Here is a 25,770-nt window from a genome sequence, read left to right as displayed (position 1 = left end):
ATGGAGGAGCCCAGCACAGCAGCGTAAAAGATAAGGCTGAAGAATTTGCAACAATCTTCAGCCAGAAGTGCCAAGTGGATGATCCAACTCGGCCTCCTCCAGAGATCCCCAGCAACAAAGATGCCAGTCTTCAGTCAATTCGATTCACTCCATGTGATATCAAGAGACACCTGAATGTACTGGATAGTGCAAAGGCTATGGGCCCTGACAATATTCCGGCAATAGTGCTGAAGTCTTGTGCTCCAGAATTTGCTGTGCTATGTGGAAAATTGCCCAGGTATGTCCTGTACAAAAAATGCAGGACAAGTCTAACCCAGCCAATTACCGCCCCATCAGTCTACTCTCGATCATCAGTAAAGTAATGGAAGGGGTCATCAACAGTGCTTTCAAGTGACACTTGCTTAGCAATAACCTGCTTACTGACGCCCAGTTTGGGTTCTGGCAGGGTCACTCAGCTCCTGACCTCATTACAGCCTTGGTTAAAACATGGGCAAAAGAGCTGAACTGCCGAGGTGAGGTCAGAGTGACTGCCCTTGACATCAAGGCCGCATTTGACCGAGTGTGGCATCGAGGAGCCCTAGCAAAACTGGAGTCAATGGGAATCGGGGGAAAACCCTCCACTGGCTGGAGTCATACCTAGCATGAAGAAAGATGGTTGTAGTTGTTGGAGGTCAGTCATCTCAGCTCAATGACATCACTGCAGGAGTTCCTCAGGGTAGTGTCCTCGGCTCAACCATCTTCAGCTGCTTCATCAATGACCTTCCTTCCATCATAAGATTAGAAGTGGGGATGTTCGCTGATGATTGTACAATGTTCAGCACCACTCGCGACTCCTCAGATACTGAAGCGGTCCATGTCCAAATGCAGGCTTGGGCTGCCAAGTGGCAAGTAACATTCGTGCCACACAAGTGTCAGGCAATGACCATCTCCAATAAGAGAGAATCCAACCATCGCCCCTTGATGTTCAATGGCATTACCATCACTGAATCCCCCGCTCTCGACATCCTGGGGGTTACCATTGACCAGAAACTGAACTGGATAGAGACGTAAATACTGTGGCTACAAGAGCAGGTCAGAGGCTAGGAATTGTGTGACAAGTAACTCACCTCCTGACTCTCCTGACAAAGCCTGTCCACCATCTACAAGGCACAAGTCAGAGGTGTGATGGAATACTCTCCACTAGCCTGGATGAGTGCGGCTCCCACAACACTGAAGAAAGCTGGGCACCGTCCAGGACAAAGCAGCTCACTTGATTGGCACTACATCCACAAACATTCACTCCCTCCACCACCGATACACAGTAGCAGCAGTGTGTACCATCTACAAGATGGACTGCAGGAATTCACCAAGGCTCCTTCAACAGCACCTTCCAAACCCACGGCTATTACCATCTAGAAGGACAAGGGCAGTAGATAGATGGGAACACCACTACCTGGAGGTTCCCCTCCAAGTAACTCACCATCCTGACTTGGAAATATATCGCTGTTCCTTCACTGTTGCGGGGTCAAAATCCTGGAACTCCCTTCCTAACAGCACTGTGGGTGTACCTACACCACATGGACTGCAGCGGTTCAAGGAGGCAGCTCACCACCACCTTCTCAAAGGCAACTAGTGATGGGCAATAAATGTTGGCCCAGCCAGCGAAGCCCACATCCCATGAATGAATTTTAAAAAAAATTTCTAAGTCAATTCTTGTTTGTGTTTCCCAAAATAAAAACGCAAGTAATATATTTGAAGATCTAGTTTAATGTGGGTTTGATCTTTTCTTATATTGTCTGAACATTTTACCAGCCGTTTCATGTAAATCAGATTTATAAAAAACTCTGTGACCTCTGCTTGTCCTGAATAGGTATCTCAATGTAATCCCCTCTGTAATGGAACACTATAGAAGCTAGTCACCCAGAAAAATCTAATCTATTGAGCTTTGATATTTCTTCAGTTCTGTTTTGGGGATCTCACATTTCATTTGCTCTCTAGTAATATCTGAGAATTACCAGACTCAGAGTGCAGCCAAGGAAAAAAAATAAATTCACAATCTATACTGGACTGCAATCTTTTAGATAACCTATCCAAAGTTACACAAGCTGGTGTGGAAATTGTTAAATTCACTGAAGGACCTTTCAGGACAATTATACAAAAAATATTGTAATTTGCATCAAACATTATTTAAATTACACCAGCAGTTAACTGCTATACATCAAAAATTATTAAACAATGTCAAAAGCCCATTGGCTGTGTCTTCTTTGAAGTGTTGCTGAATTTTCTGAGGGTATTACAGACAGGTGTTCTTACCTTTTCCATCTGTGAAGTTCCGTATGCTCAGGATGTTATTGAGCTCTTGAATGTGGTTTTGCTTAATGTACTGCGTCTTTTCAGGCGTGTCCTGTAGCTGCATGGTAACCTCCTCAAGCTCTTTGTCAAGCTGTAAAGGGAAACGGCACGCCTTCAATGAACACAATTTAAATTAAATTATGCCTATGTGAATAGTTGTGACCTCTCCTAAGCTATGAGCAAAGAGAGGTTTCTAAGCATCAGATGCTTAAAGGAATTTAATTGTAATTTGTACTGTGTCCAAGTTATAGATAAGAATTGGAATTTTTCATTTTTCAGAGTTCATCACAGATTCATGAATTCTACACTCAGCTCTCATCCTTTCCCATGATATAATTGAAGTCAATTAATTAGGATGGCCCAATAGAAATTAAATTGTCACATTCACTGGACAGTTTCCTGTAAATGCAAATCTGTCAGAGCATATACTGGCAAACAATTGGTGCCCGAAAATAATTTCCCCTTGATAAACTGTCTCTGTTACCATTAACATGTATTCAAGCTAAACAAACGTCTGAATTTCCGCTCCTAAGTCCGGAGCGCAAAGTCGGGAAAATTCCCGACTCTGCAAAACTGACCCGGGAGAAAGTGCCCAGGATGGTTTGATTTTAGTTCAGTTGGAGTGGGGGTGTGCGGGGGTGGGGTAGGGGGGTTGCTGTTAACAGGATTTGGGCCTGCTGCCTCTGGAAAAAGTGTTGAAGCAGCCGCAAGGGCTGCCAAATGCGAAGGCCAGCTGTGTGAACGGCCAGCTGTGTGAATGGCCGGCTGTGTCAAAGGCCGGCCTTAGTGCTCCAGCACTTTGCCCCAGCTGTAAAAAAAATAAAGAAAACAAAAAACAGCCTTCTAGCTCTCACCTATACACCCCCTCACCCCTCACACGCTCCCCATGGCCCCCATAACCTCCATGCCAACCTATGACCTCTTCCCACCTCTGGCCCACCATATTCTCCATGCCAACTTATGCCCCTCTACCCACCCCCCATGGCCCCTCATACCCTCCATGCCAACCTATGTTCCTCTACCCACCCCATGGCTCTTTACAGACCCTATACCAACTTAATGCCAACTGATACCAACCCATGTCCCTGGATCTATCCAAAAGGATATTGTACCTTTCTAAAGGGGTACCCTGCTTCTCCAAAGAACTCTGGTAAGTTTGGACATTCTCTTGGAAAGTTTAAAGCCCAGAAATCATGTTTTGGATCTCCCATTAACGAAAATCCCACTTTTCGACGTGCAGCTGCTTCTGGGAACCACAGATGTGCAAACTACAATTCACCCCCGTTCCCCCACCCCTGACGAAAATGGTGGGTGCTGGGATCAGAGGCGGAACTTCCAGAACAGAGCTCCAGTGCCATTTTGGCTAAGTTGTAGACCCTCTCCATCGTTGAAAAAATTCAGGCCAAAGTATTTGCATTCTGTTTAGAAATGGTAAGTAACATGCTTGCACTTTCATGTGTAATATTATATATATTATATAAATATACCTCTGTAGTGTGAGATGGTCATACATGTGTTCTGATTCCTAATGATCAGTAAACTGGCTAACAGAAAGAAAAAGAAAGATAGAAATGAATAGTAAACAATATCAGAAACTGAATGGAGTTCCTCCATCTGTCAAGGGATTTATTAATTTTCAGAATATGTGAATCCCTGGTTTGTACCTACTTTAGGAACTATCTACTTACTGAATCTATTAAAAAAACTAAGAAATTAATATTGGTTGGCATCTGGGTACCCACTCTCTGCCTTCATGTAGCTGGTAATCCTCACATTTCCCTGCATAAATGATAATCATTTTCCTTTGAGTTTTCAAACAATTGTTCTTCTCAAGGATATTTACTAGAACTTCACAGTTGTCTTTGTTTGAAACTGTTTACATGATTCATGGAAAGAAAAGAGAACATATAGCAGATATGGTTGATAGCAAAGTGAGCACCTCTGTGATTTTCATTCGCAGGCGATGGTTATCAGTCTGAAATCCCTCAAGTCGAGATGTATTTGCCTGGTTCACACTCGTGACAGAGGTTGATGTCTTTGAGTCTTCTTTCTTCTGATTCTGGGTGAATTGTAATCGTCTGTTCTGAGTGGCTGCATCTGGATTTGTTCTTAATGTAATTAGCTGTAGAGAGAGTTCCAGGAAAGGACAGTTTAGTGAAATACACTAAATCAAAGGGCTTTCAGAAACCTATGGCTGCTCAGGGGTAGTCCTGCCATGACTAGGTCAGGACCCAGTTCTATGGATTCCCAATTTTGTGGTGAACTTCCTGGGTTGGAGCCTTTGAAGGCCGTTGATTAAAGGGGTGGAGCTGAGGGTGGGAATTGCAAACATTGGATCTTGAGCCTTAACTTGGGTCCAGCTTTTGGTCAGTTCAGATGTGCCTAGTGATGTAGTTTTGAATAAAAACAGTGGGTATGTAGAGTCATACTCACAACGTCATAGAGTTATACAGAACAGAAACAGGCCCTTCGGCCTAGTGCGTCCATGTCGGCCATCAGACACCTATCTATTCTAATCCCATTTTCCAGCACTTGGCCCGTAGCCCTGTATGCTATGGAGTTTCAAGTGCTTATCTGAATACTTCTTAAACGTTGTGACGGTTCCTGCCTCTACCATTCCCTCAGGCAGTGTGTTCCAGATTCCAACCACTCTCTGCGTGAAAAAACTTTTACTCAAATCCCCTCTAAACGTCCTGCCCCTTCCCTTAAATCTATGCCCCTGGTAATTGACAACTCCGCTAAGGAGAAAAGTTTCTTCCTATCCACCCTACTATGCCCCTTCTAATTTTGCATACCTCTATCAGGTCCGCCATCAGCCTTCTCTGCTCTAAGGAAAACAACCCTAGCCTATCCAGTCTCTCTTCATAGCTGGAACGCTCTAGCCGAGGCAACATCCTGGTGAATCTCCTCTGCACCCTCTCCAATCACATCCTTCCTATAGTGTGGTGACTAGAACTGCACACAGTATTCCAGTTGTGCCCTAACTAGCGTTTTATACAGCTTCAACGTAACCTCCCTGCTCTTATATCCTATGCCTCGGCTAATAAAGGCGTATCCCATTTGCCTTCATAACCACCTTATCTACCTGTGCTGCTGCCTTCAGGAATCTATGGGCATATACACCAAGGTCCCTCTAATCCTCTGTACTTCCTAGGGTCCAACCATTCATTGTGTATTCCTTTGCCATGTTAGTCCTCCCAAAATACATCACCTCACATTTCTCAGGATTAAATTTCATTTGCCAGTGCTCTGCCCATCTTACCAGCCCATCTATATCATCCTGTAATCTAAGGCTTTCCTCCTCACTATTTACAACACCACCAATTTTCATGTCACCTGTGAACTTACTGATCATACCTCCTATGTTCATGTCTAAATCATTAATGTATACTACAAACAGCAAGGGTCCCAGCACCGATCCCTGTGGTACACCACTCATCACAGCTTTCCAATCGCAAAAACAACCTTCCGCCATCACCCTCTGCCTCCTGCTACTAAGTCAATTTTGGATCCAATTTGCCAAATTGCCCTGGATCCCATGGGCTCTTACCTTCTTGACCATTCTCCCTTGCGGGACCTTGTCAAAAGCCTTACTGAACTCCATGTGGACTATCCTCATCTACACAACTAGTCACCTCATCGAAAAATTGAATCAAATTTGTTAGACATGATCTCTCCCTGACAAAGCCATGCTGACTATTCCTGATTAATTCCTGCCTCTCCAAATGGAGATTAATCCTGTCCCTCAAAATTCTTTCCAATAGTTTCCCTACCACTGATGTTAGACTCACTGGCCTGTAATTACCTGGTTTATCCCTACTACCCCTCTTGAATAATGGTAACACGTTCGCTGTCCTCCATTCCTCTGGCACCTCTCCTTGGCTAGAGAAGATTTGAAAATTAGTGTCAGATCCCCTGCAATCTCCTCCCTTGCCTCACATAACCACCTGGAATACATCTCATCTGGGCCTGGGGATTTATTCACGTTTAAGCCTGCTGAAACGCTAATACCTCCTCCCTTTCAATGCTAATTTGTTCCAGTATATCACAGTCCTCCTCCCTGATTTCTACACCTACATTGTCCTTCTCCATAGTGAACACAGATGAAAAGTAATCATTCAAAATCTCACCTACGTCCTCTGGCTCCACGCACAGATTGTCACTTTGGTCACTAATGGGCCCTACTCTTTCCCTGGTTATCCTTTTGCCCTTAATATATATATATATAATGCCTTGGGATTTTCCTTTATCTTGCCTGCCAGTGTTTTATCATGCCCCCTCTTCGCTCTCCTGATTACCTTCTTAAGTACCCTCCGACACTTTCTATGCTCCTCTAGGGCTTCTGCTGTTTCCAGCCCTCTGTCTCTGCCATAAACCCCCCTTTTTTTTCCTTATCCAAACCTCTATACCCCTTGACATCCAGGGTTCCATGGACTTGTTGGTCCTACCCTTCACCTTTACGGGAACATGTTGGCCCTGAACACCCACTATTTTATTTTTGAATGACTCCCACTGGTCTGATGTAGACTTTCCTACAAGTAGCTGCTTCAAGTTCACATTGGCCAGATCCTGTCTTATCATATTGAAATTGGCCTTCCCCCAATTCAGAGCCTTTGTTTCCAATCCATCTTTGGCCTTTTCCATAGCTACCTTAAATCTTACAGAGTAATGGTCACTATCCCCAAAATGCTCCCCCACTGACACTTCTACCACTTGCCCGGCTTCATTCCCTAAGATTAGGTCCAGTACCATCCCTTCTCTTGTAGGACTTTCTACATGCTGGCTCAAAAAGCTCTCCTGAATGCACTTTAAGAATTCGGCCCCCTCTAAGTCTTTCACACCAAGACTATCCCAGTTAATAGTGGGGAAGTTGAAATCCCCTACTAATATTACTTTATTATTTCTACATTTCTCTGAGATTTGCCTACATATCTGCTCCTTTATCACCCCCTGTCTGTCTGGAGGCCTATAGTACACTCCCAGCAAAGTGATTGCCCCCGTTTTGTTTTTAAGTTCTACCCATATGGCCTCATTTGAGGAACCTTCTAAGATACCATCCCTCCTTACTGCAGTAATTGACTCCTTGATCAATAGTGTAATGCCACCTCCTCTGTTATACCTCCCCCTGTCATGCCTGAAGATTCTATAGCCTGGAATATTGAGCTGCCAGTCCTGCACTTCCCGCAACCATGTCTCTGTGATAGCAACAATATCATATTCCCATGTGTTAATCAACACCTTCAATTTATCTGCTTTACTTGTAAGACTCCTTGCGTTAAAATAGATATAATCCAGCCTTGCATTATTGCTCAGCACCTTAGCAGGTCAATATTTGCTCTGCCTTCCAGACTGACTTAGTTTCTCTTCTATATTTGGCTGTGCATCACCCCCTACTGTACCTCCACTCTGTATCCCATCCCCCTGTCAAATTAGTTTAAACCCCCCCCTCAACACCATCAAGCCTCCCTGCAAGGATGTTGGTCCCGCTCCGGTTCAGGTACAACACGTTTGACTTGTACAGGCCCCACCTTGGCAAGAAACAGACCCAGTGATCCAAGAAACTAAAGCCCTCCCTCCTGCACCATCTCTTCAGTCATGCATTCATCCTCTCTATTCTCCTACTCCGATACTCACTAGCATGTGGCACAGGGAGTAATCCAGAGATTATAACCTTTGAGGTCCTGCTTTTTAATATGCTACCTAGCTCCCTTAATTCTTGTTGCAGGGCCTCATCCCTCTTTCTATCTATGTTGCTGGTACCAATGTGAACCACGACCTCTGACTGTTCGCCCTTCCCCTTCAGAATGCCCTGCAGCCGTTCTGTGACATCCTTGACATTGGCACCACGGAGGCAGCACACCATCCTGGAGTCACGTTTACAGCCGCAGAGGCACCTATCTGCACCCCTCATTACTGAGTCTCCTACCACTATTGCTCTTGCACTCTTATTCCTCCCACTTTGTGCAGCTGAGCCACCCACAGTGCTGTGAACTTGCTTCTGGCTGCACTCTCCAGAGGAACCTTCACCTTCCTCATTTTCCAACACAGAGAAATGGCTCTTGAGTGAGATGCACTCTGGGATTTCCTGACTACTTCCCTGCCACCCTCCTCCTGACTGGTGGTTACCCATTCCCTCTCTGACTGCACTTCCTTAAGCTGCGGAGTAACCACATCTAAAAATGTGCTATCCATGTAACCCTCAGCCTCGTGGATGCACCGCTGTGTCACCAGCTGATGCTCAAGCTCTGAAACCTGTTGCTCAAGCTGGTCAAGCTGGTCAAGCTGGTGGCACTTCCTGCACATATGGTCATCCAGATTGCAAAGAGTGTCTAAGAATTCCCACATGCTGCAGGCTGTACAACACATGGGACTGAGCTCCCTTGCCATACTTTTTGTTTGTTTTCAATTAAAAGACTATTTCCTTAAATTTAAGCCTTGCTCTGCTCAGTGAAGTCTCGCTCTTTTACAGCCCTGCACTGCTCAATGAAGTCTCACTCTTTATAGCCCTGCTTTGCTCATGAACCCTTGCTCTTTACAGCCCCACTCTGCTCACTGAAGTCTCGCTCTTTACAGCCGCACTCTGCTCACTGAAGTCTCGCTCTTTACAGCCCCACTCTGCTCACTGTTCCTGGATGTGTGCATACCCTTAGGCTCACTTTTCATACACTACACAGAACATAAGCTTAATTTATAAAGGGCTGTCTCAGAGGAATAGTTGCTTTGTTGATTGCAAAGATGAAAATACAAGGTAAGGTAAATTCACCGCAGAGAGCAGTGCCAAAAGGGAGCAGGGAATGAGAATCAGTACTACACTTTTGCAACCTTGGCTATGAAAGTTGTCAGCCCAGTGATCCTGGCAATTATGCCAGGATTGGGTCTGTGAGGTGCCTTTATGACTGGCACTGGTGGACTTTCCAGGGTCAGAGCAGGTTCCTTAATTATCCTGCCGCTCTTGGACATCCACACCAGATTTCATGACATTGTAGCATAATGGGCAATATAAATATGTCTCTAATGACTTGGATACCTGTCAACAGTGCTGAAACAAAGGGAGCTCTCCCTGATCCCATGAACTTTGGTTGGGCCAGCAATGCAGACCTGGGGCGAGCATATCTCACAACAAGACCGGGAAAAGTATGAAACAGGTCAGGGTCACTGTGAAGCAGGTTGGGAGGAGTGTGAAGCAGGTCAGGACATGGTGAAGCAGACCAAGAAAAGTGTGAAGCAGATTGGGTTCTTTGTGAAGCAGATTGAGAGGAGCGTGAAGCAGGTCGGGATCACTGTGAAGCAGACTGGGAGGAGTGGGTAGCAGGTCAGAATCACTGTGAAGCAGACCAGGAGGAGCGGGAAGCAGGTCAAGGTCACTGTGAAGCAGACCAGGAGGAGTGTGAAGCAGGACAGGATCATTGCGAAGTAGATTGGGAGGAGTGTGAAGCAGTTCAGGATCATTGTAAAGCAGACTGGGAGGAGTGTGGAGCAGGTCAGGATCATTGTGAAGCAGACTGGGAGGAGTGTGAAGCTGGTCAGGGTCATTGTGAAGAAGAATGGGAAGAGTGTGAAGCACGTACGGATCACTGTGAAGCACGTACGGATCACTGTGAAGCACATCAGGATACAGTGAAAGAGACTGGGAGGAGTGAGCAGCAGGTCGGGATCACTGTGAAGCACACTGGGAGGAATGTGAAGCAGGTTGGGATCACTGGGAGCATCGAGGTGCTAATCATTCCAAACAAGTTCCATTGGGCAGGGCATGTCATTCGTATGCCTGACACTAGATTCTCAAAGCAACTACTACTCTGAAGTCTGTCGAGGCAGCAGACTTTACAGGAAGGTGCAAAAGCAAAGTTGAGGTGTCAGAGTGTCACAAACCTCCAAGCAACTTATCAACCCAACCCTTCAAGCACCAGATGCCCCGCATATGATAGTGTCTCAAGATTGCACATTGGACTTATCCACCATTCCGGAGTGGAAACAAGTCATCCTTGATCCTGAGGGACTGCCTACAAAGAAGATTTTTTTAAGTAATAAGTTTTATTATCTACTGGATGAAGAAATGGCAGGGTAGCTCTGAGTCCTTGGGTGCACATCCTGTTCCATGAGGGAACTCCATGACATTTCCTGTGTTGTGGATAACCACATATGCAGTAAGTCAGTTGCAGCAGCTTGAGCTTTGGAATTCAGAGCTTTAATAGCAGCTGACATCACTGCGTCACATCCATGAGGTTGAGAGCTTTGCAGATAGTACACTTATTGATATAGTCACCCTGCAGCTTAAGAGAATGCAGGGAGAGAGGGAATGGGTAACAACTGGGCAGTCAAGAAGAAACAGGCAGCAGGTGCAGGAGTCCTCTGAGTGCATCACACTCTCCAACCAGTATTCAGTTCTGAATACTGATGAAAGTGATACATCTGGTGATATATCAGTGATCTGGGGAGGGCAGCCAGAGCCACGTCCATGGCACCATGGCTGGCTCAGCTGTACAGGGGGGCATGAAGGAGAATGAAAGTGCAATAGTGATAGGAACTAGTGATAGGAACTTTGTTAGTTAGGAGAACAGATAGGCATTTCTGTGGCTGCAGAAGTGAATCCAAGATGGGATGTTGCCTCCCTCTTTTCAGGGTCAGGGATGTCACTTTATGGCTGCAGAGCACACTGAGTGGGGAGGGTGAATAGCTGGCAGTCATGGTCCACATTGATACCAACAACATACATAGAAAGAGGGATGTGTTTCCAAGATCAGAATTTAGGGAGCTAGTTAGGAAATTAGCAAGCAGGATCTTAAAATTAATAATCTCCAGATTACTCATGGTGTCATGTGCAAGTGGGCATAGAAATAGGAGGATAGAGTAGGTGAATGTATAGCTTGGAAATGGTACTTGAGGGAAGGCTTTAGATTCTTGGGATATTGGGATCCATTCTGGGGGAAAGGGGACCTGTACAGGCTGGATGGGTTGCACCTAAACAGAGCTGGGACCAATTTGCTTGCAGGGTGATTGGCTGGTGATATTGGGAAGGGTTTAAACTAACTTGGCAGGAGTGTTGGAACGAGAAAGTAATACCAGAGAGTTGTACTAAGGTACAACGAATATTGGGAGAGACAGAAACTACTAGATTAGGAAATAGTAAAGTGGATAAGAGGGGAAGTAATGAAGTCTAAATTAGGGTTGCAGTGCATGCATGTGAATGCGCGGAGTGTGGTGAATAAGATTGATGAGTTGGAGATGCAGATAGCCATGTAGAAATATGATGTGATGATAACAGAGACCTATCCAAAAGAAGCATAGGACTGGATATTAATTATTCCTGGATACAAGGTATTCAGGAAAAAATGGGAGAGGAAGGAAAGGGGAAGGAGTGGTGGTCTTGATTAAGGAGAATATTGCAGTGCTGGAGAGAGAGGATGACCAAGAGGGGTCAAGGATGGAACCTATTTGGCTAAAGCTAAGGAACAAATAAGGTGCAATTACATTGCTCTTCTTGGTATCCTGGCCAATATTTATCTCACAGTCAATGACATTAAAATATATTATCTGGTCATTATCTGCTCATTGCTGTTTGTTGGGACCTTGCTTAACACAAATTGGCTACAATTCAAAAGTATGCACTTGCCTGTGAATTTCATTGGGACATACTGAAGTGGTGAAAGGCACTATATAGTTGCAAGCCTTTTTTTCTACCATCTTGACCATACTTTCATTTAGCTTCTAATGACTTATTGATTTTCTGACGGCTGCTCTGTGTCCATTTTCACCTTCATGATTCAGGGTAGGACATTTTTTTTAAAGACAACAGGAATTGTAATTCTGTTTAACACTGAGCTTGGCTTCTTGGCCAAATCCATTCCAGATCCTACTTTCTCATCCCTGCCAATATCTTTATCTGTGTTTTCAACACTTTGGGAATTCAGTTCTCTAGTACTCTCTCTGCTTACACTCTCCATTATTCCTACTTATTCAAACTTGCACCACTTGAACCCTTTATTGAACAGAGTTCCACATTCATTTTTCCTAAGCTCCATTGGCTCCCCAAGCCCCCTTGAATTCAGAATGCTCATCATTCTTTTCAGATCCTCCATGGCCTCATAATATTTTATTTGAGACACATTATTTAGCCACATGCTCTTTTCTTCTACTCTTCTGATTAAAAATTGAATTATAATCCTTTTTACTTTCTGTTTTGCTGTCTGTGAGAATTCTTCATATTGATTGGCTGCTCAGCCTGCTCGATGATATCACTGTTTTGGATGCCAGAGATCTCCTATAGATGGCACCAGATTGAAAGGCATATGAAATAGTAGAAATTGATGCTTTAGACCTTGCTAAATCTTAGTGGGCAGCTTTCTTTAAGGCCAGCAATGAGCACAGTCCTTATGCTGCTGACTGCAAAATCTAGGCCATTATTCTTGTAAATGGCTGAACATGACCTTGTAGGAGTACAAAACCAATATTTTGGGGCAGCTGTGTTAGAAAGACCAAAGCCAAGTGCTGCATTCAGATTTTCTCACGCATTTAAATTGTGCCTTGCATTGGAGATCAATAACTATATAAATGTTCTCCTATTCTGTTGGTTTTGGCTCTTCAGCCCTGTTCCTCAACTGTTTCATGAAGTGAAATCACCTCTCAGTTAGAAAGGGGATTTGCTAGTGAGTGCAGCTTTGAAAGTATCCAGCCACTCTTTAATACTCTATCTAACTATCCATTCACGTCTCTGCTATTTTCTGTTGATATTGAATCTCACTCAATGCCCTTTCATTAGTGGGGAAATCATGGCCAGTGCACCAGCAATTTCCTGAAATATGCAGCCTAGCAGGTGAGGTTCCCCACCACCAAAAGGTCAGCCCTGAGATGTATTTTAGGAGTTAATACTTTGTTATCTTGTTAATCATGAAGTACTACATTAAATTACTCTATTAATAACTTCTCATTCTACATACCTTTGGCACAAAAACCAGGCAAAGAGTGATGGTGCTGCAGAAAATGATCACTAGAGCAACAATACAGAACTGCACATTTGGCTGGTCTCGAGTTAGGAATGAAACAGCCGCTCCTATTATGCACATGATTCCCACGTTATATACACTCATTCCAATGTACTTGCTGTCATTCAGGGCTGGGATGCTCACATTCCGAGTTTCCCAAGCAAGAAAACATCCAAACAACTGAAAAAGAAAAAAAAAGGTTAAAATACTGTTTGTAATATTCGCAGGTGAAAGCTTAATTAATTAAGCTAAGGGAGTGTGTGAATCCATTTAAAATAACTGGGCTAACACTTATATTAAAATAACAGGCAGGAATATTATATAGTACAGTAAATGCACTTTACTAATAACAAAACATACAACGAAGGGATATTTAACAAGTTAGCATTGAAAAAAACTGGTTTGTTGCTATGTATCTTCTGCCCTCTCCATTTCTTATACTTTCCAACTACTTCTATAATGGCAAACTGAAAGCAATTGTTATTTTTTGAAGATCTGATAGAAAACAAATGTAGGCAATGGAGAAAGTGCTTTATATTTAGAGTAGTGTTATGGAAGAATATGGTAATTGTAAACAATGATGTAGGCCACAAAAGTATGTGGGCTGCAATCCCCACAGTTCCTGGAGTTTGCAGGGTAAATGGAAAATCACTTTGGTCACATGGGACCAGCAAGTATTTGTATCAGTGTGGGTACATCTCATGTTTGGACCAGTAGAAACATTGGTCGATTAAAACAAAAATTGGATCAGAATCCTTACACAGGTGTGAGTCACCGAAGCTTCTGACCCTGTGGGCCTGGCAGACACCGGAGATCTGCTCTTGACGGTGCTGGCATTTTGGCCTAATGCAAATAAGGTGCCTTCCTGTTGGCTCCACAAACACCGTGTGGGGTCAGGGCTGACAGTGCACTGGATTGAGCAGAATACGGAGTCTGTACAATGCTGGGGTGAATCTGATTAAACATCCGGAAAGGGAGAAGGATCAAGGGTTATGGCATGGAGGCTCTGGCACAAATTGAGCATATGGCTTTGGTGAAGAATATCAAAGAAAGTGCAAAGTTGTACAATTTGAGACTATCCATGTGATTCATCCAAAAACTTATCTGAAATAAAAACAGTGCATTCGTACCATAAGAAGCCCTTTATATGCATATACGATGCCCAGCCAAATACTCATGTGGGAATTTTCACAGTGCTCCAGCAATGGTTGGATTGCAAAATCTCTCCCAGCAGGATCCGGCTGCAAGGACAAAGAATGGAGTTAATACCAAGACACATAAAGCTTAAAAATTCCAAATTATTTGTCGATGTTGGGCAGCGGTAGAACTGTTGTTAGGATTAGGTATGAAATTACTCAGAGAAAGATATCTGGTCACAAGATGAATGCCCCTGGTGAATTGGGAAAGATGCAAGTAAATTTTGGAAACAGTTGGTGCACAATATAAAATGGCAGTTACCTTTCACTGTGCCAGTCATAATTCTCACAGTTACAACCACCAGAAGAGTAATTGGTGAAGTGATGTATGCATTCTATTGAGCTCTACCAGCAACATATAAATGAGCATTTCTTGGCTAAATTAGACACTTTTTCTTATTTTTCTCCAAGTGTAGAGCCTGTCAGATCTGAAAGGGGTTGATCCTGAAGGAAAAACACTGCCTTACATAAGTAGAAGAGGGTGTCATGACATGACTTGCAATACTATGACAGTATCACAATGCTCATCTCCTGTCACTAATGAATTGCAATTTTAAATCATACTTCCATTCTTAACTAAAACTTTTTTTAAAAATGTATAAAATTAAGTCTGTTTTTTGCCAGAATGTCTGCTGGAGTTTGAACTTGCCATGGTAGCATGACAGCAAAGTTGTTTTCACTGTTTCAGAATCTGAAGCATCCAAGAAATTTCCCAATTATGGCTTGGATTTTCACCTTCAAGCAGGGGTTGGGAAAATTCCTGGCTCAGCTCACCTGCCTCAGGAGGAAGTGCCCGCAAGGACAGGATTTTCATTGTGGCGGGTCGGGTGTGGACTGGAGACGGGCTGGGAGAAAGGTCAGAGGCAGCCACAGGGTTGCGGAGGCAGGCTGTTTAAAAGGCCCGCCTTGGTGCTGTGGGAATTCGAACCAGTTAAAATAAAAACAAAAAGGCCCTCCAGCCTCACCCCTCACACCCCACACATTCCCCATGTCCCATCCATGCCACTTCATGCCTCTCCACCCACATCCTCATGTCCCCTTATGCCCCCATGCCAAACAATGGCACTAGCATGCCCATTGAATCACGATACACTGTACAGAACCAATGAACTCTATAGTGACAATAGGATGTGCAAAGTCAGTTTTAAAAAACAGTCATTCATTCATAAATTTCCACTTAATTAAAAACCTCCTTTTATTTAAGGGTAATAAAAGTGTCAATGATCCAGACACTTTAAAGTTTTAATAGCGGAAACTGCAAGCACTTGAAACCTCAACTTGTGTAAATAAACATTGTGCATTTGACAGCAGAGATCAGGCGGCAAGAGCTTTCATTCAAGTAATGTTTTCTCTGGGGCTCAGGTGTTTTGACAGACTAATGGATATCTGAGCTCTCAGCCATACTTCACTATGTATTCTAGAAAGAACTAAAATAACAGACCAGACCATCCTACTCCAGTATAAATTTATTAAGTAAACATTTGAAAACTAGACTAGGTTTCTCCTAACCTTCTAAATTATTTCTTACCAACAAAGGTGTCTGCTGGGCTACATGCTGCTAGCAGAGGAACCAGTTGCAGTTTCTGCCACTTCATACAAGTTTTAACATGTGGTAAAAATAATGATGGAAAGCACAGCAGCAGGACAGTTTGGTTACCCACGGTTTCCCATCTTACTTAGAAAAGTGTTTTGCTTGAAAATCCCTAAGGCCTGTTTCACCCATAAAGGCAAGTGCAAAACCAGAAACATGATTTAAAGCAAGTAAAGGAAATGCAATGCCTTCTCCATTGTCCTCAATGGCATCTGTAAAGCCAGAACAAAACAGAGCAGAAAAAAACTGAAGGAAACGGAAAACAACTCAACAGAACTGAACCAAACAAAACAAAGGAGAAGCAAACAACGTGAACTAACAAAATTTAGCGGATCAGACAAAACCAAACAGACCACAATGGGACAAAACAAACCAAACTAGAACCAAGAGACCAGACCACAACAGATCAGATATTTCCGCTAGTAACATTGGAAAATTGAACCTCGAATGTGCTGGGTACTGCATTGGTTTTGCTGAGGTAAAGATATGTAGTTTTCACACAAACTCATTAGCATAAGTCTGAATGTAAAATCTCCAATGAGTCAGTGCGATCAAGCAGTGTAATCGATTTGTGACTGGAATGATGCATCACAATGTTTAGTGGGGTTGCTGGAAATGGAACAATTCTTCAACATTTTGAACAAATTAATGCATAGTAGAGTAGGGATGATCAATTGATTGATTTAATGCTCTTGGTCTTAAAGTGGAGCTGGCAGAATGTTTCTTTAAAGAAGCTGACTGGGCTTGAATGAAGACATTGGGGCCCGACTGCAATTTTAACCCTGAGCCTGAGCAGTGAGCATTGATGGATTTACAAAGCTGACAGGAAGATGAGAAGAGACCAAAAATGTAAGTTTACAAAAAAAAATGTTTTCGGCTTCGTTGTGAGCCAGAAGGGAATCTTGAGCCTCCCCTTGCCATGATCTTCCCTTCTCCCTCCCCTGACAACAATCTCTCTTGGACCTTTCTTCTGAAGACTTAGCATAATGCTGGTATGCTTCCCTCTGGTCTCCAGCAATGTCCTCTTGCCTCCTGATTTTACCAGGTTGGGAAGCTGCTTCCCGCTGAATTCCAGGCCGTTTGGCTAAAATTGTCTGTGGCTCCCCACTGCCAGTGCCAGATTGGCTGGCAGCTTGGCACACCATGTTCTGACCCAAAACTTAAAATCCATCCTCTTCAATTCAAATTACAGACAACTGGTGAACTTCAAATACTGACCTTTTGTTGGAGAATGAAGCACTCTTCTATTGGCACTACAAAGAACATTTTTAAACTCAGTGGAATAGTCTTCATTTTTAACTGAGCTGTTTTCTGTTACAGATTGCGCCATTTAATACATTAGACCAAACAATTGGTTTTTCAATGGACTGTTTATCAGACTCCAATATAAAAACACTTATTTTTAAACCAAAAGTTCATTTATTCACTTATGTTTGTGTCATATAGCATGGAACTATTTTTTTTAATTTCCATAGTCAGAATAGCAAATAAGTAATCTATAACTTCCATCCTGCCCTACCCATGGACTGGAAAAAAGGAAACCTGAAAGGGTGGTGGAAGTCAATACAGGGCTACATGTAAATGTATGCAGCTAACAAGAAAGGAAGCTCAACAACTTTCATCTTGGCTGTTTGTGCCACATTTCTGGGCACCTCATGGAAGGACAAAACCTTGAATGTGGCAGTCCTCCCAAAGGCAAACCTCCCATATATGTTGGCACTCATCAAGCAGAGGCAATTTCACTGGTTCAGGCATGTTTGCAAGATGGAAGACAGATGTATGTACAAGGATTTTCTGTATGGCACGGTAGCCGGAGCCAGAAGACCAGTGGGACGCTCACAGTTCGATTTCAAGAATGCTTGGAAGCGTGACATGTATCATCTTTCATAGATTGAAGGGTGCCATGGAATGGCAGGGAAGTGGGACAAACTGAAAGTGCTATCCAAAGGATTGGCACAGACATGATGGGCTGAATAATTTCCTTCTATGCTGTATCATTCTGATTCTAGGAACCTCAGTTCTCTAGCTAGAATTTTCCAATATTTTGAGAGCTTCTTGAGAACGGCACTGATATTTAAATCCATGAACCTTTCAGCCAGTTAATTGGTAACTGCCTGTCTGCCCTCACTCTCTTCCATAGCGTTATTACTGATGAAGAAAGAAAACATTGCAGAGAAACATGCAGCAATTCTCAATGTTTCTCCTCCCTTTTAGGGCCAAGCATTTGAAAAAGAACTCTGGAGGAAAGTGAATTACTCAGTGTTGTTTTGAAGATATCAGATTTTGAAATGGAATCATATTTTATTATTGGATCAGTTTATTTTGCTTGCTGTGGTTCTGCATCAGAAAACCTAACTACTTGGAGAAGGTGACAGGTTTGAGGAAAGGGGGTGATTATAGCCATGGTCACATTCTGCTTATTAGGGTGCTCAAGTCACCAGCTTCCAACATGTGGGCCTTAGAATACATGTCTTTTACCAGACACTAGTGCCATATTAAACACAATATAAAAGCAGTTATTTGTCAAGTTAGGAATATTGGAAATGATGAGGAATGCAGTGGGAACAAATTTTGATTTCCACTTGGATGTGTGGGAAGACCTAACATCTGACACATAGGGCTGGATATAATGCTCCCTCACTGGTGGTTTTCCGCCCACTGCCTACCAGCCTGTCCCCACCCCCACCGCAATTTTACCAGCAGCAGGTAGGGTGGGAGGAGGGGTTGTGACAGCTAACCCGCCCACCTCTGGGCCAATTGAGGCCTTAAGTGGCAAATTAATGGCCCCTTAAGGGCCTCAGACCGCCCCCGCTGAGATTTCACCAGGGAGATAGAGCCCCACGCCAGGGGCTGAATTTTCATGGAGGCGGCTGGGAGGTCGAGACCGGAAACTTTTTAATTGGGCAGACCCATCTCCTTTATAAAGGTCCCCATCCGCCATATTTTAGTTCGGGGAGGTAAGGGCAGAATGGAGTCGGGCCTGCCACTTCAGGAGGCAGTTCGGAGGCAGCCACAGAAACATGTGAAAGCCAAGGCAGGCTGGATAGAAGTCCCACCTTGGTTCTCTGAGACTGCAGCCCACAGCAACAACTGAGGACTGTCAGTCCAAGCACAATCTTCAGGATGAGAGCACAGACAGCTCAAAGGCACACCTTCATGCGGTTGTCTCAGAGTCTGGTCGAGTCAGCTGAAGAACAGCACAATTCCAAGTGTAGACAATACCTTGAGAAGTAGTGTTCCAACTAGTTGTGTTACCATTGAATGTTCTATGTAAATCATGCTGATCATTATCCTTTTTTAGTACTTCACAAGAGATACCTGCTCATGTACATATTAATGTTGAACTATATGGATCTTTTATTTCAGAGAAGTGGGATGTTGTGATAGAATATTGGCTTGATGTTAAGATCATATACTGGATAAAATAAGTATAATATTGGAGTGTATGTTTATGAAATGTACACATCATCATAGGAAGTGATGTAGTATCACATGTGCTAGTCAGTCCTGCACAACCAGTAGCACATATGAGCAGAAGCAAAAATAAGTCTTCTAATAAAGCTCTTTGTTCAACCTCTATGCTAGCCTTTGGACTGTGTTTGTATTAGTATAAAACGCCAGATCATGCAACAGGTTCTATGAGTAGCTGTGTCTGAGTGACACTTTTATAAGGTTGTAAGAGCAGCAGTTTTTTTTCAAAGGAGAATTTTTGGGGCTTTTTGAGTGCTTTTCTTTCCATGAGCATTTCCAACTTCTGCCACTGTTAGTATATAGCTCATTGGTTCTGTACACGGCTCATTATGGGTGAATGGGCGAGGAGAATGTAGGGGTGGAGCATCATGGAAGGGGCATGGGCACATGTGACATAGGGTCGGGCATGGAGAGGGCATGGGGGATATGAGGGGTCATAGGTAAGACCTTTTAAAATTATCTGCCAAAAGGCTCCTAAATCCAGACTATGGTTTTCTTCAGGATTGTGAATCATAAGTCCTCAAGAAGCTGGCTGGGCTACATGAAAATGTAGTAGGGTGTATGAGATGTTTATCTTCCAAAAGGTTTAATTTAATTTAAAGGGTAAGTCATGGCAGGAGAGCTCAAAGCCTCAGTGTGCTCCTCCTGTACTATCTGAGAAGCAGGGAACATTTCTAGGGCCCGGGGCCAGCATGTTTGCGGGAAGTGCCTCCAGCTGCAGCTCCTGGAAGCCCTGGTTTTGGAGTTGGAGCGATGGCTGGGGACAGTGTGGAGCATCCGCGAAGTGGACAGTATCGTGGATAGCACATATAGAGAGGTGGTCGCACCGCAGGCTAAGAGTCCACATGCAGGAAGGGAATGGGTGATCACCAGGAAGAGCAAGAGGATTAGGCAGGCAGTGCAGGAATCTCCTGTGGCTATTCCCCTGCAAAACAGATAAACCGCTTTGGATACAGTTGAGGGGAATGGCCTCTCAGGGGAAAGCAGCAACAGCCAAATTTGTTGCATCACAGTTGGCTCTGCTGCATAGGGGAGGAGTAAAAAGTGTGGGAATGCAATAGTTGTAGGGGATTCAATTGTAAGGGGAATGGATAGGCGTTTCTGTGGCCACAAATGAGACTCCAGGATGGTATATTGCCTCCCTGCTGCTAGGGTCAAGGATGTCTCAGAGTGCTACAGGACATTCTGAAGGGAGAGGCTGAACAGCCAGTGGTCGTGGTGCACATTGGTACAAACGACATAGGTAAAAAAAGGGATGAGGTCCTAAAAGCAGAATACAGGGAGTTAGGGAGTAAGTTGAAAAGTAGGATATCAAAGGTAGTGATCTCAAGATTACTACCAGTACCACGTGCTAGTCAGAATAGAAATAGCAGGATATATCGGATGAATACGTGGCTGAAGAGATGGTGTGAGGGGGAGAGTTTCAGTTTCCTGGGACATTGGGACCGGTTCTGGGGGAAGTGGGACCAGTACAAACTGGATGGGTTACACCTGGGCAGGACCGGGACTGATGTCCGAGGGGGAATATTTGCTAGAGTGGTTGGGGAGGGTTTAAACTAAAATTGCAGGGGGATGGGCACCTATGCAAGGAGTCAGAGAAGGAGGAATCAAGGACAAGAACAAAAGACAGAAAGGGGAATAAGAAAAGTGATAGGCAGAGAAATCAAGGGCAAGAATCAAACAGGGCCTCAGTGAAAAATAGTGGGAACGGGACAAATAATGTTAAAAAGACAAGCCTTAAGGCTTTGTGCCTTAATGCGAGGAGCATTCACAACAAAGTGGATGAATTAACCGCGCAAATAGATGTAAATAGGTATGATATAGTCGGGATTACGGAGACATGGCTGCAGGGTGACCAGGGATGGGAACTGAATATCCAGGGGTATTCAGTATTTAGGAAGGACAGACGAAAAGGAAAAGGCGGTGGAGTTGTATTGCTGGTTAAAGAGGAAATTAACACAATAGTGAGGAAAGATATTAGCTCCGACAATGTGGAATCTGTCTGGGTAGAGCTGAGAAACACGAAGGGGCAAAAAACGTTAGTGGGGGTTATATATAGACCACCAAACTGTAGTGGTGATGTTGGGAATGGCATTAAACAGGAAATTAGAGATGCATGCAATAAGGGAACACCTTTGATTATGGGTAACTTTAATCTGCATATAGATTGGGCAAAGCAAATTAGTAACAATACCGTAGAGGAGGAATTCCTGGAGTGTATATGGGATGGTTTTCTGGACCAATACGTTGAGGAACCAACTAGAGAACAGACCATCCTAGACTGGGTATTATGTAATGAGAAAGGAATAATTGGCAATCTAGTTGTGCGAGGCCCCTTGGGGATGAGCGACCATAATATGATAGAATTCTTCATCAAGATGGAAAGTGATGTAGTTGATTCTAAGACTAGGGTCCTGAATCTTAATAAAGGAAACTACAACGGTATGAGGCGCGAGTTGGCTATGATGGATTAGGAAACATTACTTAAAGAGATGACAGCGGATAGGCAATGGCAAACATTCAAAGAGTGCATGGGTGAACTGCAACAATTGTTTATTCCTGTCTGGCGCAAAAGTAAAATAGGAAAGGTGGCCAAACCATGGCTTACAAGGGAAATTAGAGATAGTATTAGATCCAAGGGAGAGGCATACAAATTGGCTAGAAAAAACAACAGACCTGAGGATTGGGAGCACTTTAGAATTCAGCAAAGGAGGACCAAGGGATCGATTAAGAAGGGGAAAATAGAGTACGAGAGTAAGCTTGCAGGGAACATAAAAACTGACTGTAAAAGTTTCTATAACTGTGTGAAGAGAAAAAGATTGGTGAAGAAAAATGTAGGTCCCTTACAGTCTGAAACAGGGGAATTTATAATGGGTAACAAAGAAATAGCTGACCAATTAAATACATACTTTGGTTCTGTCTTCACAAAGGAGGACACAAATAACATACCAGAAATGTTGGGGAACACAGGGTTTAGTGGGAGGGAGAAACTGAAAGAAATCAGTATTAGTAGGGAAATGGTGTTGGAGAAATTGATGGGATTGAAGGCCGATAAATCCCCAGGGCCTGATAATCTACATCCCAGAGTACTTAAGGAAGTGGCCCTAGAAATAGTGGATGCATTGGTGGTCATCTTCCAAGATTCTATAGACTCTAGAATAGTTCCTACAGATTGGAGGGTAGCTAATGTAACCCCACTATTTAAAAAAGGAGGTAGAGAGAAAACAGGGAATTATAGGCCAGTCAGCTTGACGTTGGTAGTGGGGAAAATTCTAGAGTCCATTATAAAAGATTTAATAGCTGAGCACTTGGAAAACAGTGGCAGAATCGGACAGAGTCAGCATGGATTTATGAAAGGGAAGTCATGCTTGTCAAATCTACTGGAATTTTTCAAGGATGTAACTAGTAGAGTTGATGAGGGGAAGCCAGTGAATGTGGTTTATTTGGACTTTCAGAAGGCTTTCGACAAAGTCCCACATAAGAGATTAGCGTGTAAAATTAAAGCGAATGGGATTGGGGGTAGTGTATTGAGATGGATAGAAAACTGGTTGGCAGACAGGAAAAAAAAGTTTAGGAATAAACAGGTCTTTTTCCGAATGGCAGGCATTGACTAGTGGAGTACCGCAGGGATCAGTGCTAGGACCCCAGCTATTCACAAGATATATTAATGATTTAGATGAGGGAGCTAAATGTGATATCCCTAGATTTGCAGATGACACAAAGCTGGGTGGGAGGGTAAGCTGTGAGGAGGATGCAGAGATGCTTCAGGGTGGTTTGGACAAGCTGAGTGAGTGGGCAAATGCATGGCAGATGCAATATAATGTGAATAAATGTGGGGTTATCCACTTTGGGAGCAAAAGCAGGAAGGCTGATTGGATGGCTGTAAATTGAGAGAGGGGAATGTGCAACGAAACCTGGGTGTCCTCGTACACCAGTCGCTGAAAGTAAGTATGCAGGTGCAGCAGGCGATAAAGAAGGCAAATGGTATGTTGGGCTTCATAGTGAGAGGATTCGAGTACAGGGGCAGGGATGTCTTGCTGCAATTATACAGGGCCTTGGTGAGACCACACTTGGAATATTGTGTGCAGTTTTGGTCTCCTTATCTGAGGAAGGGTGCTCTTGCTGTAGAGGGAGTGCAGCGAAGGTTTACAAGACTGATTCCTGGGATGGCGGGACTGACATATGAAGAGAGATTGAAACAAAAACAAAAATTGCTGGAAAAACTCAGCAGGTCTGACAGCATCTGTGGAGAGGAAGACAGAGTTAACGTTTCGTCTCTAAATGACTCTTCATCAGAACTAAAGAGGAATAAGAAATGTGGTGAAATATAAGCTGTTTAAGGGGGGTGGGACAGGTGGAGCTGGATAGAGGGCCAGTAATAGGTGGAGACAAAGGAGAGATTGCCAAAGGTGTCATAAACAAAAGGACAAAGGGGTGTTGACGGTAATGATATTAGCTACAGGATGTGCTAATGATGCCATTAAAGGTAGAAAGCAGGATGAGCAAGTGACAGATGGCCCTAGTGGGGGTGGGGTGAAGGGAAGGGAAGGGATAGAAATAGGATAAAAGGTGGAGATAAAACAATGGATGGAAATAAATTTTTAAAATAACATAAATAGGTAGGAAAAGAAAAAAAAAAATTTAAAAATATAATAATTAGTGGAAAAAAGGTGTTCAAAAAGGGGGTTAAGGGTGGAGGAGAGAGTTCATGATCTGAAGTTGTTGAACTCAATGTTGAGTCCGGAAGGCTGTAAAGTGCCTAATCGGAAGATGAGGTGCTGTTCCTCCAGTTTGTGTTGAGCTTTACTGGAACATTGCAGCAGGGCAAAGAAGGACATGTGGGCATGAGAACATATGGACTTTCCCGGCAGACTGATCGTGTCAGTCTGTTCCTGCCCACGGAACTCATTTCTTGCTATCTTGACTCCATTCCCTCTCCCCTTGTCCAGTCTCTTCCCACCTACATCTGCGATTCCTCTGACGCCCTACATCATATCAACAATTTCCAGTTCCCTGGCCCCAACCGCCTCCTCTTCACCATGGACGTCCAATCCCTCTACACCTCCATCCCCCACCTGGATGGTCTGAGGGGTCTCCACTTCTTCCTTGAACAGAGGCCTGAAAAATCCCCATCCACCACTACTCTCCTCCATCTGGCTGAACTTGTTCTCTCACTATACAATTTCTGCTTAAACTCGTCTCACTTCCTCCAAACAAAAGATGTGGCCATGGGTACCCACCCGCATGGGCCCCAGTTATGCCTGTCTCTTTATGGGGTATGTGGAACATTCCTTGTTCCAATCCTACTCAGGCCCCCTCCCACAACTCTTTCTCCAGTACATCGATGATTGCTTCGGTGCTGCTTCATGCTCTCATCAGGACCTGGAAAAATTTATTATCTTTGCTTCCAATTTCCACCCCTCCATCATTTTCACATGGTCCATCTCTGACACTTCCCTTCCCTTCCTTGACCTCTCTGTCTTAATTTCTGGTGATAGGCTATCCACCAATATTGATTACAAGCCCTCCGACTCCCACAACTACCTTGACTACAGCTCCTCACACCCTGCTTCCTGTAAGGACTCCATCCCATTCCCTCAGTTCCTTTGCCTCCGTCGCATCTGTTCCGATGATGCCACTTTCCAAAACAGTTTTCTGACATGTCTTCCTTCTTCCTTAACCGAGGTTTTCCACCCACGGTGGTTGACGGCCCTCAACCATGTCCGGCCCATCTCCTGCGCCTCCGCCCTCACACCTTCCTCTCCCTCCCAGAACCATGATAGGGTCCCCCTTGTCCTCATTTATCACCCCACCAGCCTCCGCATTCAAAGGATCATCCTCTGCTATTTCCACCAACTCCAGCATGATGCCACCACCAAACACATCCTCCCTTCACCCCCCTGGCGGCATTCCGTAGGGACCGTTCCCTCCGGGACGCCCTGGTCCACTCCTCCATCACCCCCTACACCTCAACCTCCTCCCACGGTACCTTCCCATGCAACTGCAGAAGGTGCAACACCTGCCCCTTACTTCCCCCCTCCTCACCATCCAAGGGCCCAAACACGCCTTTTAGGTGAAGCAGCACTTCACTTGCACTTCCCTCAATTTAGTCTACTGCATTCACTGCTCCCAATGCGGTCTCCTCTACATTGGAGAGACCAAACACAGACTGGGTGACCGCTTTGCAGAACACCTTCGGTCT

The 25,770-nt window shown here is 44.1% G+C and overlaps 1 protein-coding gene across 1 annotated transcript in view; it reads right to left on the bottom strand.

Moving 5' to 3' along the window:
* LOC144674182 (gamma-aminobutyric acid type B receptor subunit 2-like) overlaps nt 1-25,770 on the bottom strand; it is a 585,472-nt gene that overhangs the window by 33,010 nt on the left and 526,692 nt on the right. The window contains exons 13-16 of the mRNA XM_078535658.1: nt 14,441-14,551; nt 13,266-13,490; nt 4,271-4,453; nt 2,293-2,422 (exon numbers count right to left, since the gene is read on the bottom strand). Of these exons, the coding sequence (XP_078391784.1) occupies nt 2,293-2,422; nt 4,271-4,453; nt 13,266-13,490; nt 14,441-14,551 (649 nt within the window). The remainder of the gene's footprint in view (nt 1-2,292; nt 2,423-4,270; nt 4,454-13,265; nt 13,491-14,440; nt 14,552-25,770) is intronic.

Source organism: Cetorhinus maximus, chromosome 3 (genome assembly GCF_964194155.1).
Source record: "Cetorhinus maximus chromosome 3, sCetMax3.hap1.1, whole genome shotgun sequence".
In the NCBI taxonomy this organism is placed as follows: Eukaryota; Metazoa; Chordata; class Chondrichthyes; order Lamniformes; family Cetorhinidae; genus Cetorhinus; species Cetorhinus maximus.
This window is presented reverse-complemented; position numbering and strand designations above follow the sequence as displayed.